We start from the raw sequence: 15,845 nt of genomic DNA, 5'->3' as shown, positions 1-15,845 counted from the left end.
ATGATATCACTCCTTGATGTTATCCATGATTGCTTGATTAGCATCTAATGCTTGTTTAGTATCCCCTCAAACCCTCTCAAGGTGACATTTGTCAACTTGGGATTGGATTGAATCTCTCCCATGGATTGATAACTTTCAATCCTAGCCCGTGTTGAGATTACTCAATCTCAACCATCCATTTCTCTATTTCCCTATAAATAGGGTCCATTCCTTATTCAATTCATCAATTATTTTGTGCATCAAAATTATAGTCACATTGGAATTTAAGGATCTCTCTTTGTCATCACCAAGCATCAACATCATCCTCAAGTATCCATAGCACATAGTTTAGTTTCATTTAGTTGTATTTTAATCTTCCATCCTAGCTTAATTTCACTTCTTTTTATAAGTTTTGCATTCTCATCTTAGTTTAATTAAATCACATAACATACTTAGCTTTCAATTTGGAATATACTTTGTCTTCTAATCATCCTAGCTTGCATCCTTCATCTTCATCTTCATCTCTTAGCACTCACTAGAATCCTAGTTGCATCCATTTTGATTTTAGTAACATTTTTCATATAACTCATTCTCTAGGTTGTCATCTTGAGGATCAAGTGCTCTTCCAAGTGAGGGCCACCTTGAATCTTAGAGATCTTTAGAGATAAAGGACAATGTGGTGATTTTAGAGTTTTAATCTATTCACGTGTTTTGATCTCTAACATCTAATCCAATGCTTCATTGGTGTGTTTGAAGTGTTTTCCCTCTTGCGGGTGGAATACCATATTTCTAGTATACATAAATTGGCAGTCGTGGGGATCATGTCCCTGAATTTAATATTTTTACAAGTTTTTTATGTTGTTAGAAATTGCAGGTTCCGCTTTAGCGCGAAAGCTCGTACAAGATTTTGTTAGTTATAGTGCGATTTTGTTTATTTTGTTGTATGGGAAGCTGAGAATTGTCATACAAGATTCTACTAGTTATCATGTGATTATGTTTCCTTTCTCATATGGGCAAGTGATAATTGTCGTATAGTCTATTAGGAAAGCTCGTATGAGTTTCTGCTTACTCGTATGAAAAGCAGAGAGGCTTTTTTAGGAGTTTTTTGATATGAATGCTCGTACAAGTTTTCGCTTACCCGTAGGAAAAACATAGAGGCTTTTTTAGGATTTTTCTAATGTGAATTTGTTGATGGCTTAGAAGGATGGATGCAAAAGATATGATATGAACCAAGGCTTGAAATTAGGCTCGCGAAAGGACAATATATATGGAATATAACATTTACGTATAAGTGGTTGTATTCCATATACATTGTTAGGATGTTTGAGAGGGGTTTCATACCTCCAAGAGTTATAATGCAAAATCTAGTTTTGGGAGGGTCTTCCCAATTTCAAACTTAATCTCAAATTTTAGGGCATTTCAAGATCAGGGGTGAAAAAAAATTGTAACTGAGATTTAAAATTAGGCTTGTGGAAGCCCACCAAGAGATTTGATATTTCACTAACTTTTTCTTCTTGCAGGTTTTAACAATTTGATGCAGGTTTGAAGGAGTTAAATTAGGATTTGATTTTAGTTTTTCTAAAACTTTTCCTAAAGTTGGTTAAAATTGAACTTATTTTCTTTTCAAGGTAAAAAAGATCCTCATAATCTTCAATTGGTGCTCTAAAAAAAACCACATCTTTTCCTTTGGAAAATTAAAAAGAACCACACTTGCAAGCGTAAAATTTACAACAAACTTCAAACATTCATTTTGCAAGTTAAAGTTCACATTTCAATTTGGGTTCTAAAAAGAACAAGACAAACTTTCTACTTTCTTGCAAAGTTTAAAATTCACAATCAACATTTACTTGCAAGATTAAAAAGGGCAGTCCACATTTTCTTGCAAGGTAAAAGGAACAAGCCACAATTTCCAATTTTGCAAAGCGATTTACTTTCAAGCAATGTGCTTTCATTTCGTTGACCAGGATTTCCATTCCTAGTCGAGAGAATCATTGCTATGAAGGATTAACAAGAACACCATGTTTGGTTAGAGCAACATCTCTAATTAGAGGTTAGCAAACAATTGACTTGAAGGATAAAACAAACTTTTGAGTGCTTTGTCTTAAGTGGTAGGTATATGCTCTCTCCTTAATTGGGTGACCAAAAAGCCAAACCCACTCTTTTTCATTTCTTTATTTTACTTCAAGAATTTTGCAACCTTTAGAGGGCTTGTCTTCTCGAATACCTTGAGGGGGCTAGTGAGAAGAGAATGACCCAAGTGAGTACGCTAAAAGATAATCATTCTAGCTCACTATAATCAAATCGCCTTTTGAGATGAAAATCTTGGGGGACGGAGCATATTTTTGTTATCTCATATCGAGCACTTTGTAGGGCCTTGAGGTCTCAATCACGCTTGCGTGACTACATCTTGTTTGGTAATTTTTTGGGTTATAAGCCTCAATCGTGCTTGTGCAACTTCAAAGGGTATCTTCAAACATAAGCCTTTACTAAAAGCCATAGTGATAAATACTTTGAGCCGAGTCAATTGCCAAACATTGGCAATATCATTGCACAAGGGTGGGAAAGAATCTGCCACCAAGATTACTCACCGTATATCTCCCAAGATAACTATCCAATTGTGAAGCAATTCACTTTGGGTTAATTTCAGGAAAAAGGCAAAAAAATGGGCGCCCTCTAGGGGGTGACAAGGTTGTTTGAGCTAACAAAGTATCGAGACTAGTGGGCTATGATATTGTCAATGACCCTTGAATAAAGAGTCTATCTGATGTGTATTTATTGTGATCCAAACCAGTGAAAACGTCATGGATTTGAAAACATCCTCAAAATAACATACATTCAATGTTTAGAATTAGGATGACAATGTCTTCATGTGTGCCATGTATTCTTGTCATAAATGCTAAAATATCTAGCAAAAACATTCAAAATCAAACTAAAAAATCAGTTCAAAAATAAGGAAAAGTCATAGGTGAGAAATTTTAAAATCCAACCAAGCACCTTTGGAGGTGGTTATCAACATTCCAACTATCTTTAGGCAAGATTTTTATCCAGCCAAAATAAAGGAGTATCAAAACCAAGTGATCAAGAATTTATCATCCAACTATCTCAATGACAACAATACCTAGCTAGGTATCCAAGTTAGTCAAATCAAGTTTCCATATCGGGAGACTTTATCCATATCATTTGGTGTGCTTTGTCATAGGGGCCTATCAAACAAACCCTCTATTCGACTTAGTAAGCTTGAGTATCCGAAATGAAGTATCCATCAAGTCAACAACATCAACCTATTCAAACTGAAACTTTGATAACTCATGTGACCATCCCTTGTCACTTGAAAAATAATAAGCTTATTCAAAGGAAATGAGTCCTAGAATAAATCAAGATCAAGATATCATGGCTCTCCAATCTAATCCCATTTTTTTTTATCAAGATCCCGCCTATCAAGAATCTTATGATGATCCCCTAAGATTTTGGTATTCTATCCACGATGATCCCCTTTTATCTCAAGAGCAGAGTCCCATTCAACATCCACCTCCTAAGCAAGAGAATGATATCCCTTCCATCTCCTTCACTAATCTAATTCAAAATCAAGAGAAAAGAACAAACTCAAGTGATCCTACTCCAAGTCAAGATCAAGATCAAGGAATCCTTTCATCATCCAAATCCATTTTAGGTCCTTTCATTCCAAAGTCAAACTCTCCATCCCTTCCATTCATCTTAGGTCCTTACCTCCCTCCAACCACCAATCCATCACCTCAAATGATTCATAAGAAAGATAAAAAAAGGCACCATCTTTGAACTTCTTTCAACCATCTATCTAAACATCTTTCCAAATCTATTCTTCCATCATTTCCTTTATCTATATTGGGTCCTTATGTCCCAAAATTCAATTTTCCTCCATCACTTCTCAAGTTGTGTACTAACACTCATCTTGAATACATTTCCATCTATCCTCGCACAAATCTTCAAACATTCTATCTATTATCCAACACTCCTTTTCCATCCTTCCATCCCTTTCATTCAATCATTTGCATACATTCATCATCTGTGAAATAGGCATTTGTGTCATTTTGTCACATGCTTGCCCATTCTCGAATCTCATGTTCAGTCCTTTTCCTAGATATCTATTCATGAAATGCTTTAGAATCTAGGGTTGTTCCTCTTTAACATTTTCTTTTGGTTGGGATACACACTCAATCCATAAAAGAACCACTTATTTTATCTTGGTACCAACATCTTTTGATTACTACATCTCATACACTTAATCAATTGTTCTAAATCATTATGATCTCTTAGTCGAAGACATGGCTAGAGTGAAAAATCTAAAATATTGCTTTAGCGCTGCTATAATTATCAGACCCATGTAAGTTTCATCACTTACAAACCAATGCAAGAAAAATAAAGAGAAAAAAGACAATATCAAAAGATCAAAAGGATGATCTTGAGAAAAGAAATATCAAGAAAAGAAAAAAATGCAATGAAATGCAATATAAAAATGCTTGGCTATGGGAACATGCAAATAACTCCATCGGGGCTATGGATGCCTGGCTAGCAATGGAACAATATTTGTGAGATTACAATGATAACCTCGTCGGGGCTATGGACGTTGGTTGGCAGCGAGGTGCTATCCATTATGCTTTTGAAGTCAGGGTAACTCATGTAGCTAGCCACGTTGGATTCTGAAGATTACAATGATCATATGAGCTAGAATGACCCCAGTTACACACACATGGGTAATCAAAGACTAAGTACCTTGATCTATTTTGGGATTCTTCTTCCCTTTTGAGTCTACTTCCTAGTCTCTAGATATGTTCAGTGGAATTTTTCGGAGGTTCTAAGTGTGGGTTGGGTCTCTATCTTTGAAAATTTTGAGAACACTTATTCGAGTGGTGCTAGATGTTGTGACAATCTTACATATCACCTCTTTGCAAATGGAGACCTCTATACTTAGGGTGAAAGTTTCATCTACTCTATTCTTCATACCATATCTCCCATTATCCTTCCTCCAATATCCATTACCCTATTTAAATTCATCTCTATCTATGATCTTGTTTCACTTTATCCATACCATCTATCCTACCTATTCATTACTTCCATCATCCATTGCTATCTATGATCTTGTTTCTCCTATCCATATCCTATCTCCATCCATATCCCCTTTTCAATCCATGATCTTGATCAAAATTAAGAACAAAAACATGATTTCAAAAATCTCTTGACGTGTCTCCTCATAAGCTACCTTTGTCTCTCTCCTATCCATTTCCACCTCAACACTTCAGTCATCCATTCATAATATTACTTTCCTTGTTAGACATTGGGGCAAAACAAATACGTCTTTCTTCTAATCCAAAATTTTCTAAAAATCACAAAATGTCCAAAAACTAAAAATAAAAAAATCGACAAAAATCAAAATCAAAGCATAAATGCATGGCCCATCCATCAAACCAACAATAGGAAAACTCTCGAAGTCTACAATCAAAATGATCACATGTCTTGTTAATCAATTCATCACTCTAAATCTATAAACATCAACATGTCTTATACATGGATAGGTACACTCGAAACCAAACAGATCGGTCTTATACACGGTACTCACTCTTTGAAACCAGACATTCATATCAATCAACGAGTCTTGTTAATCAATCCCTCTATGAAAATCAACATCAACATGTCTTATATAGGGATAGGTACACTCGAAACCAAATAGATCAGTCTTATATGGGATACTCGCTCTTTGAAACCAAACATTCTTATCAATCATCGAACAAATCAAAACAATGGTATAGATTTGTATGACTACTGGATTTTGTTCTAGTTAGCCTTATCTTTATCAATCGATGGCAGTACATGTTTCATCTTTCAAAAAATTGAAAACAAATCAAAATGTGCAATAAAAACAAGTGGCAAAAAACTAGCAACAAGCTCACTATTTGTGATAGAGTGGTTCCTCCTTCTATTTGTGCATATCATATCCACCCATCTGAGCCATCACCAAAAAATCACAATTTCACTAATGCTTATCAATCCTGGACATACTTAGCATAGTCACTATCCTCTATTATCTGAACAATTATCTGTATCATATCCCATCATGGCTTGGTGATTAGTGTACATATTTCATATCGTAAGTAGTATCTACAGTGGGGGCAAAATCCCAACCTCGCTAGGGGCATATTACCTTTAGGTTTCAAACAAACAATCGATCACAACAAACGAATTGAGACGAAAACAAGATCACGACAATCAATGGTCAAACAAAGAAACATGAACTGACTTGAACTAAACAAAAGATCTATTTGTAAAATATTTTACTTAACAAGAATACATTTCAGATAGCATGCATGCTTACTTATGGTTGTTAATTTTGCTTATCACATCTCCTGAGCGACTCAAGGATGTTTGAACGACTAGAGAAGCAAGAAAGGAATGTGATGTTTTCTTTGTCTATTGTTTGGGAGTGAAGTCTTCTACTATGCAAATTTGTCTTACGACTTGATCAGGTAACATTCATTGAAGACATTTCAGATTTGTATAGGACAAAGGTTAACTCTTGTTTGTTTTACACAAGCAACACTCAGGTCGTCTTGGTTCAATTATACAGAGACGCTTGTGTCATCTTGCAATATCAAAATCCATGCCAGCTATACTCAGGTCATTATGGTTTAATTATACCATGATGCTTGTATCAACTTTCAACAAATCAAGGCTCGATGATGAAAACAAGGGAAGCACTGGCACTTTGATCAAAACAGATGGAAACATTTGGGAACGAGAATGCATTAGCATCATTAGTATCATTTTGTTATCATTTTAATATTGCATTAGGTTGCATATCATTTTTAATCTGACATTAGTATCATTTCATTATCATTATCATATTAATCTGTCATTAGGTTGCACATCATTATCATGTTAATATTGCATATAGGTTCATTCGCATTATCATTTAAAAATTGCATTCGATTGCATTATCATTTTCACATCACATCATACACATCATTTTCAAGATACATCTCTCATCATATATCTCATTTTCAAGATACATCTCACATTAGACATCTCATTATCAAGATACATCTCATCATCATCATCTAGTCACATTCATCATTGCATCCCTCACATGCATATCTATCACATCATCATGGAATCTTTCTTCACTTTCATATCTTCATCATTCATCCAACTCTCATCTATCATGGCTTATACAAGATGTATCTTTCTTGAAACCAGACGTTTTGATCAAGTCTTATACAAGATATATCATTCCTGAAACTAGACGTTTTGATCAAGTCTTATACAGGATATATCATTCCTGAAACCAAACATTTTGATCATCTTTATCTTATACAGGAGGTGTCATTCCTGAAACCAACTTGATCTCTGCAATCTTATTAATTCTATCAATCCATTTCATCTGATCCATTCTATCATGTCTTATACAAGATGTATCTTTCATGAAACTAGACATTTTGATCAAGTCTTATACATGATATATCATTCCTGAAACCAAACGTTTTGATCATCTTTGTCTTATAGAGGATGTGTCATTCCTCAAACCAGACTTAATCTCAATATGATCAATCTTATCAATCCAATCAATCTAATCAATCTTGTCAAACCCATGCATGTCATCAACTATCCACTCTTCTATCTTTCAAATAGCTTTCTTTTTCTTTCGAGAGATCATTCATGCCTTTAGTGCACAAATGATCTCCCAAGGGGGGCATTATCATATCGAATCTCCATATCAATTTCGTATTAATCTCATATCGACACCAACTTCATATCAACTTTTCATATCAAATCAATTCTTCATATCTGGAGCATCATATCGAATCTCGACATTAGTTTCATATCGACACCAACTTCATATTGGCTTTTCATATCATATCAATTCTTCATATATGGGGCATCATATCGAATCTCAACATCAATTTCATATTAGTCTCATATCGATACCAGCTTCATATCAACTTTTCATATCAAATCAATTCTTCATAACTGGGGCATCATATTGAATCTCGACATCAGTCTCATATCAACTTTTCATATCGAATCAATTCTTCATATCAGGGGGATCATATCGACAATTTTGACGATAGCATTATCATATTGAATCTCCATATCAGTCTCATCTAAGCTTCATATCGACAAAATCACATCAATGCTTCATATCGAAATCAACTTTTCATATACAAAGAATCATATCGACAACTTTGACGACAACATCATATCGAAAAGTTTTGGTGACAAACTAAGCATTTTCTTTGAATCAACATGTGGTCACATGTTAACTCAAAGAGGGGCAAAATGTAGACACCTAAAAGTTGCACAATGAATTAAGTGAATTTTCTTCATTTAATTATCCCCAATTCTTCCAATTAATTAAATTAAGATTTAATTAATATCCCTATTCTTCTAATTAGCCTATTAAAAATTAAAGATTTGATTAAATCCATTTCCTCTAGCCTAACCTATTAATTAAACTAAGGTTTGATTAAGTACCCTTAGCCATTTAATTAATAAATCTTATTTATTTGATTAAAAGCCCCTTTTCCCTTTTTTGATTAAGTTAACATTTAATTAAAATCCCTTTTGTATTTAAATAAATCAAAATTTATTTTAAAATCCCCCCCACTTGCAAAATCCTACAAATGCAAGTTGCATCCCCTTTTTGACTAAATTAAATCCTTTTAATTTACCAAAATCACCTATTTTCCCTCACCCACTTGCAAAATCCTACATTCCCCTAATCATTCTTCTAGAAGCCTTCTAATCCTATCCTAATCATGTCATATTCTCCTTATCATGTCCCATCCCTAAAATTGGGGGAGTCACTTCTCCAAATTTGAAAAAAAGTCTTCAAAATGCATTTAAGACTTTATCTATTTCAACAAGTTAACTTATTGAGTCTTCCAAACATGTAAGGCTCTTACATAAACCACTAGTGGTTTTACTCTTTGGGAAAGTTAGCCTCCAAAGTCTTTGTTAGAGTTATCATGTATTAGCTAATAATTATTTATTTAATTATTAGTCTATTATGCTCTACACTTAAGATAAACTTAGGCATTTAATAATATTGTAGGTATTCTAATTATTAAATACACATTATCCCTTTAGGATTTTTTAGGGTTGCACAACTTTAGGGTTGCATATTCTCCTTTTATAAGGATTGTATTGTATTTCCTTATTCATTCCCTCTCTGAATGATAAGCTTCTTCTTCAGAGCCATTATTTCTTTTTGCCTCCATTCTTCTCTTGTGACAGATATTTTGCTTGCAGGTGTTCTTGGGATCTCTGAAGTTGTATTTTTCAACTTCTTCATGGTATCATAGCCTACATCTATTGTTGCTTGTTCCTAATTTTTCAGAAGATTTTTTGGAGGAGGGTTTCTAGCTTTTTCAGAGTTTTTTTATTTGCATCTGGGATGCTTTTTTGTTTCTGGGCATTTTGGGCTCAAACGAACCTCACCTTTGAGCTTAGAACACCCAAAAGCCCCCATTTTTCATATAAAATTTGTCCAATTTGGACAACTTTGGCTCTATCAATTTTTCTTTAATTTTTGCCCTTTTTTGGGCACAAATATCGAGAAATTAATTTTTTTTAAAAATAAAAATAAAAAATAATACTTTGGGGGCAGTTTTACGACATGCCTAGGCCGAATGCAACTCACCATTGTGAATTTTTTTTTAAAAACTTTTTTATACAAAAAAAAAAGAGAAGCACATAGGGGGGCCCGCGACCTCTTCAAGTCCGTATGGCCTGTAGCAGGCCATGGACCCAGCCCCACCTGTGCCCTATGCCCTATGTCCTTGGCTTCGTGCTCCGTTGGCTCCACCCTACTGCTTCCACTGCCAGTCATCACCCTGTTGCCACTAGCCACCATGCTCCGCCCTGCTCCACCTAGCTCCTGCTCTGCGGCCACCACTGTTGTTGCTTGTCTCCCGCCCTACGACCACTGCTGTTGTCGACTGCCTTGCTATCACTGACCACTGTCATGCTGCTGCCACCGTCGTCGTTGGCCTTGCGCCGTCGTCGGTCACCGCCTTCCGTCGACCACCGCCTGTCGTCCAACTGCCTGTGACCTTTTTGTCCGGCTTGTTGGATTTTTTCTCGCGACATGCACCACTCAGATTTTTGTTTCCGGCGAGGTTTTTCTTCAGCAAGCCAAAAATTTATCAGGTGACTTTTTCGGACAAGGGGGATTTTTCAGAGCACTGAATTTTTTTTCTGGTGCATTTTTCAGGCGACCTATTTTTTTCTGCAGGCGAGGAATATTCTGAGAATATTTCGTTGACATCAACATGACGTTGACATCATGTTGACGTTAGTGGTACATACAACTTTGCATGGCCCTTGAGACCCTCTTTGTGCCCTAAAAGGGGTTTTTTCATTTTGGCCATATCTTGGACATGCGATATCATTTTTGGGCAAACGAGACATCGTTGGAAAGCTGGTTTCGTCTACTCTCCAGATTTTGTGGGTTTCATCACCTGATTTTCTTACTGGTACATTATATAGACATTTGAAGTTAGAGGTGCTGCTTTCAATCCCAAGCTCATATCTTTCCACCAGTTTCTCCATTTTTCGTGATTTCTAGTGGCGTTGGGATGGCGTTTCAGATCTCTTCACAACCATCCATGCACTTTTTCCAAATTTTACTCTAGGTACATTTTATTTAGTTTTTTGTGTTTTCACACTTTGGTGAATTACTTGGACATTTGAGCTCCTGGAAACTTCTCGTTTAGGTGGAATGACTTGTTGTTGGTTGTTCTTCATGTATTTCCAACCTTTTGTCTTCTTTAAGCATTTTATACATCATTTTTGTAAGCATTTCTTTTTTTGCAAACACACTGAGATAAAATGCCACTATGCCTTGCATGCTTGAGATCTTGCACATCTTGTGCCTTGTTGTATTCACACTCCATTCTAAAGTGCCATGGGGGGGTTTGATGTTTGCCTTGTTTTCCATCTAACTTTGTCGCGTGAGTGTTCCTTTCACGACATTAGCCTCATGATGTGTGTCAAGGGAGTGTTCCTTCCACGACACTAGCCTTTATATGTGTTTGTACTTTTTGTTGCACTTTGGATGTTCCTGGTTCTTCGTCATGTAGTTTTTCTTGGCATTTAGTTTCAATGTACTTGTCACCTTTCCCTTGTCAACATTCTGGGGGGGGGGGGGTTCTATTGTTGGTTGTTGGTTCTAATACTTCCTTGGTTCGTTGGAGTACACTTTCATTCGTATTTTTTGGAGGCACCCTTCCATCTTTGATTGATCAACTCTTCAGACTTTGGTATTTTTTGCCATCCGTATCTTCGAGTTCAGTTGTTTTCCTTTGTTTGCCATCTAATTCGAGTAGTGTTATTTGAGGGCACTCATGCAGATTATAGTCTTCTCTACCCGATCATCTTCTATTTCAGTGGAGGTTCTTTAGATCGACAATTATTCTTCAACAATGTTTGTAGGTTCTTCATGCTTCGGTGATTCTTTTGCTCTTCTTTTGTTCCTATCTTTTGGAACATTATTGTTTGAAGGCTTCTTCAGTCCTTCGCTTGTATTCCATCTCTTTTTGGAGTAGACTTTTTTCCCACGTGGTTTTCTCTATTTCTCCAGTTGTGAGAGATATTTTGTACTTGGGTACCTCATCAGGCCTAGTTGTTGGGACCCATTGTTACTTTCATGCATTTTGTTTACATGCATTTTTAGTCCTTAGTTGTTTTTAGCTACTCCATAAGTTCATCTTAAGGGGGGGTGTTAGAGTTATCATGTATTAGTTAATAGTTATTTATTTAATTATTAGTCTATTATCCTCTACACTTAAGCTAAACTTAGGCATTTAATAATATTGTAGGTATTTAATAATTATTAAATACACATTATCCCTTTAGGGTTTCTTTAGGGTTGCACAACTTTAGGGTTGCATATTCTCCTTTATAAGGATTGTATTGTATTTCCTTATTCATTCATTCTTTAAATGATAATCTTCTTCTTTAGAGCCATTATTTCTTTTTGCCTCCATTCTTCTCTTGTGACAGGTATTTTGCTTGCATGTGTTCTTGGGATCCCTGAAGTTGTACTTATCAACTTTTTCAGTCTTCAAAAGGCATTTAATGCCTCTTACAAGCCCACACCCCTTAGCCATGATGGTTGTCCCTTTAACCATTTACCCATCTTGTACAAGAGTTTACCTCTTGGGTAATAGCATGCCTCCCTGGTTAATGACATTATCCATGATGTCACTCCGTGAGGTTATCCCTAATTGCTTGATTAACATTTAGTGCTTGTTTAGCATCCCCTCAAACCCTCTCAAGATGACATTTGTCAACTTGGGATTGGATTGAATCTCTCCCATGGATTGATAACTTTCAATTCTAACCCTTGTTGAGATTACTCTATCTCAACCATCCATTTCTCTATTTTCCCCATAAATAAAGCCCATTCCTTCTTCAATTCATCAAGTCTTTTGTGCATCAAAATTATAGTCACATTGTAGGTTAAAGAGCTCTCTTTGTCATCACCAAGCATCAACATCATCCTCAAGCATCCATAGCACATAGTTTACCTTCATTTAGTAGTATTTTAATATTTCATCCTAGCTTAATTTCACTTCTTTTATAAGTTTTGCATTCTCATTTTAGTTTAATTAACTCACATAGCATACTTAGATTTTCAATTTGGAATATACTTTGTCTCCTAATCATCCTAGCTTGCATCCTTCATCTTCATCTTCATCTCTTAGCACTCACTAGAATCCTAGTTGCATCCATTTCGATTCGAATAACATTTTTCATATAACTCGTTCTCTAGGTTGTCATCTTGAGGATCAAGTGCTCTTCCAAGTGAGGGCCGCCTTGAATCTTAGAGATATTTAAAGATAGAGGACAATGAGACGATTTTAGAGTTTTTAATCTATTCACATGTTTTGATTTCTAACATCTAATGTAATGCTTTATTGGTGTGTTTGAAGTGTTTTCCCTCTTGCAGGTGGAAGACCACATTTCTAGCATATAAGAATAAAAACATGATGCTCTTAGATGAAACAATGATAGTGCTCGATATTAAAGTCAAATGTTGAATCTAAGTGAAAATAATAGAATTTATAACCAATTTCATAATAGATATTATGTTTCCAAAGTTCATGTTGATGTGATTTGAGGTTCTCGTTTTGACTGTGTTTTTTTTCTTCTCTAGCTCTCCATCACGATGATGAACTATAGAGTATGATTCAAAACGCCGATGAGAAAAAGAAATACACACTCAAAACCATAAGTTCAAATCACAAACCATATTCATCTCATAACAAAAAAATCTATTAAATTTCAAATTAATATAATTAAAAATTAGAAAATGTGATTTGAATTTGAAACGTTGATGATAATTTTTTTTCATAAACAATCTGTTTGAAAAAAAAAAAAGAATTAAAAATCAATAAAAATAAAAATCCTAAATGATCCCTTCCAATTCTTTGACTAAGAAAAAACAACATTTATCAGCAGATACACATTTGACCTTATCTATTAATTAACTGAGATTGAAATTGAAATTATATAAATTTCGGTTTAGTAAAAAACGGTCAAATGTGCATCAGAATGCTGAATAGACAACGCCCATAAAAAATAGCTCAAAATATTAAAATAATTAATAAAACGCAGGGAAATGTGAAGTTAACGTAACAACAGCAATAAACTTGAATGCTTCAAACTTGCTTTAAACGGAACAATTTTCTTTCGGCCTTGCCAGACGGATTACTAATTAAGGCAATTACATCCAAGGAATTTTCTTTCGGCCTTGCCAGACGGATTACTAATTAAGGCAATTACATCCAAGGCAGCAGTATAGCAGCTCACTGGTTAAGTCGCTACCGACACGTGTCAGTAGCATCCACGGACGAGTCCATTCAGCTTCCACTTGAGCGCCAACCGCACGCGCCACAAGAAGAATTTTTATAGACTGGTAGGTTAGACTAGGGTTATATACTCCTGTGATCAGTTAAACCTACCTCACTTTCACAATAATTAAACTTAGTTTAAATGGCAAGCAGCTGAATACAATAATTTTTCAGCAGCTGAATTCAATGGCGAGCGCACCGGGCGATTACATACATTTTAAGGCTAATGTGCCTCTCCGCCATGTATCGGTATGCTTTATTAAATTTTCAGAACTTTTTTTTTTAATATTTGGAAATATAAATTGCTTTCTTTTCCGATCTACATAAATTTGTATCAAATTGCATGTGAATTTTCTTTTTAAACCTGAATGATCACAATTGGTATGTATTTCCTGGTTTACTCTAATTAGCCAATTTTTATGAATCGGCTATATTAAAGTTCATTTCTGCTAAGAGTAAATGAAATGTAGATAACTGAGAGTTTATGGATAAATTATGCTCACATTTTTTCAATTTTGGCTTAAATGGCACAAATAAGGGTAGCTCTTCCTTGGGACTTGCTCGCCGCACTGTTGGCTGTCGTATTTTACCCAATTGAGTTATTTTAAGTGTATCCCGAGGATTTGAATTTGAGGTTCTCTTATGAAGGCTCGGTGTTTTTCAGACTAGAGTGTTTATTTGAAATTTGCAATTTATGTTTATTGTGAGATCCTTACCAATTAAAAGTCAAGTTTACACTGGAATTTACTGCAATGAGTTGAATTGAAACTTATTTTTGTCATTAGGTAAAATCGGGAGAATTGAGTTTGTAGGACATACGTTATGTTCATAATTTTGCACTTTCGCACTGTAATTTGACAAGCAATGGCTTAATTAAGTTTAGTGTGGCAAATTTTTTTTGTAGTACATCTTAATCAAATCAAAACATCGCTGGCAATTTAATTTAATTTATTGGGTCGCTCCAACTGGGTCCAATCCATGCTGGAATTCACTGCAGATAAGTTAAATTGAATTACACTCTGTTGGATTAGATAATCTTTTGAGAGCTGAGTGTTTACGGCACACAATGTAGTCACAATTCTGTTCTTCTGCAGCAATTTGACAAGCAATAGTTTAGTTAAGTTTATTCTCAGGTACAGTTATTTTGTAAAAAAATCAAAATTCTTGTTGTAGGATAACCTTTAGCTTAGATGCCATGGCCAGAGGGCAACTGGTCGGACAAAGTCAGTAGGGAGTTGCATCTGGCCTTATCCAGAGCATCAGTACTTGATGTCTCCTGGGATATGAAGTAGGGGCTCTGCTTTGGAAACTTTGATGATTTACTCATGCTCATCCTGTTTGACGTTAAATTTACATTGTGAAGCTCACTATTTATATTTATTCTCGGTGTCACTCCACTTATGTCCAATTTACTCTGGACTTTGCTGCAGACAAGTTTAATTGAGGCATGATGCTGTTGGATTAGGTAAATTGCAGAGACCTGAATTTTTCAGGGCATGTATTATAGTCATAATTTGTCTGTTTCCTACTGCAGTTTGACAAGCAATTGCTTAGTTAAGTTCATTCTGAGCTATAGTTACTCTTTTTTTTTTTTTGTAAACCCTAAATTAGGTAACCTCCATTGTAGTTTGACGTTTATCCACTATCGACATGCTATATTCTATTGGACTTGAACAGAGGGATTTGCCATGAAAACTGAGATGATTAATTATTGAAGCTCATCTTGTTGGATATTTAACAGGATAGATTTTTATCATGAAGCTCACAATTTATGTTTATTTCCAGTTTAGGTCCAATTTCAACAGGATTTTTCCTCAAATGGCTGAATTGAAATGCTCTTGTTTGGAATAGGTAAAATGTAGAAACTGAATTATTTAAGGCACATTTTATGGTCATAATATTGCACTTTTACATTGCAATTTGACGAGTGGTAGACTAAGTACGTTTATTGTGAGTTATAGTCACTTTTTTGATAAATCT

General features: G+C 35.2%; 1 protein-coding gene across 3 annotated transcripts in view; it reads left to right on the top strand.

Annotated features, from left to right (window-relative positions):
• The first annotated feature begins 13,661 nt into the window (after positions 1–13,661).
• LOC131041733 (uncharacterized) overlaps positions 13,662–15,845 on the top strand; it is a 166,270-nt gene continuing 164,086 nt past the window's right edge. The window contains exons 1-2 of one of the 3 annotated variants that reach the window (XM_059210823.1): positions 13,662–13,930; positions 14,043–14,114. In XM_059210823.1, the coding sequence (XP_059066806.1) occupies positions 14,052–14,114 (63 nt within the window). In that variant the 5' untranslated portion in view covers positions 13,662–13,930; positions 14,043–14,051. Of the gene's footprint in view, positions 13,931–14,018; positions 14,115–15,845 lie in introns of all 3 variants that reach the window. The other 2 variants (XM_059210822.1, XM_057974924.2) reach the window with 2 other exon arrangements.

The sequence above is a fragment of the Cryptomeria japonica genome, chromosome 8 (genome assembly GCF_030272615.1).
Source record: "Cryptomeria japonica chromosome 8, Sugi_1.0, whole genome shotgun sequence".
NCBI classification, from domain to species: Eukaryota; Viridiplantae; Streptophyta; class Pinopsida; order Cupressales; family Cupressaceae; genus Cryptomeria; species Cryptomeria japonica.
This window is presented reverse-complemented; position numbering and strand designations above follow the sequence as displayed.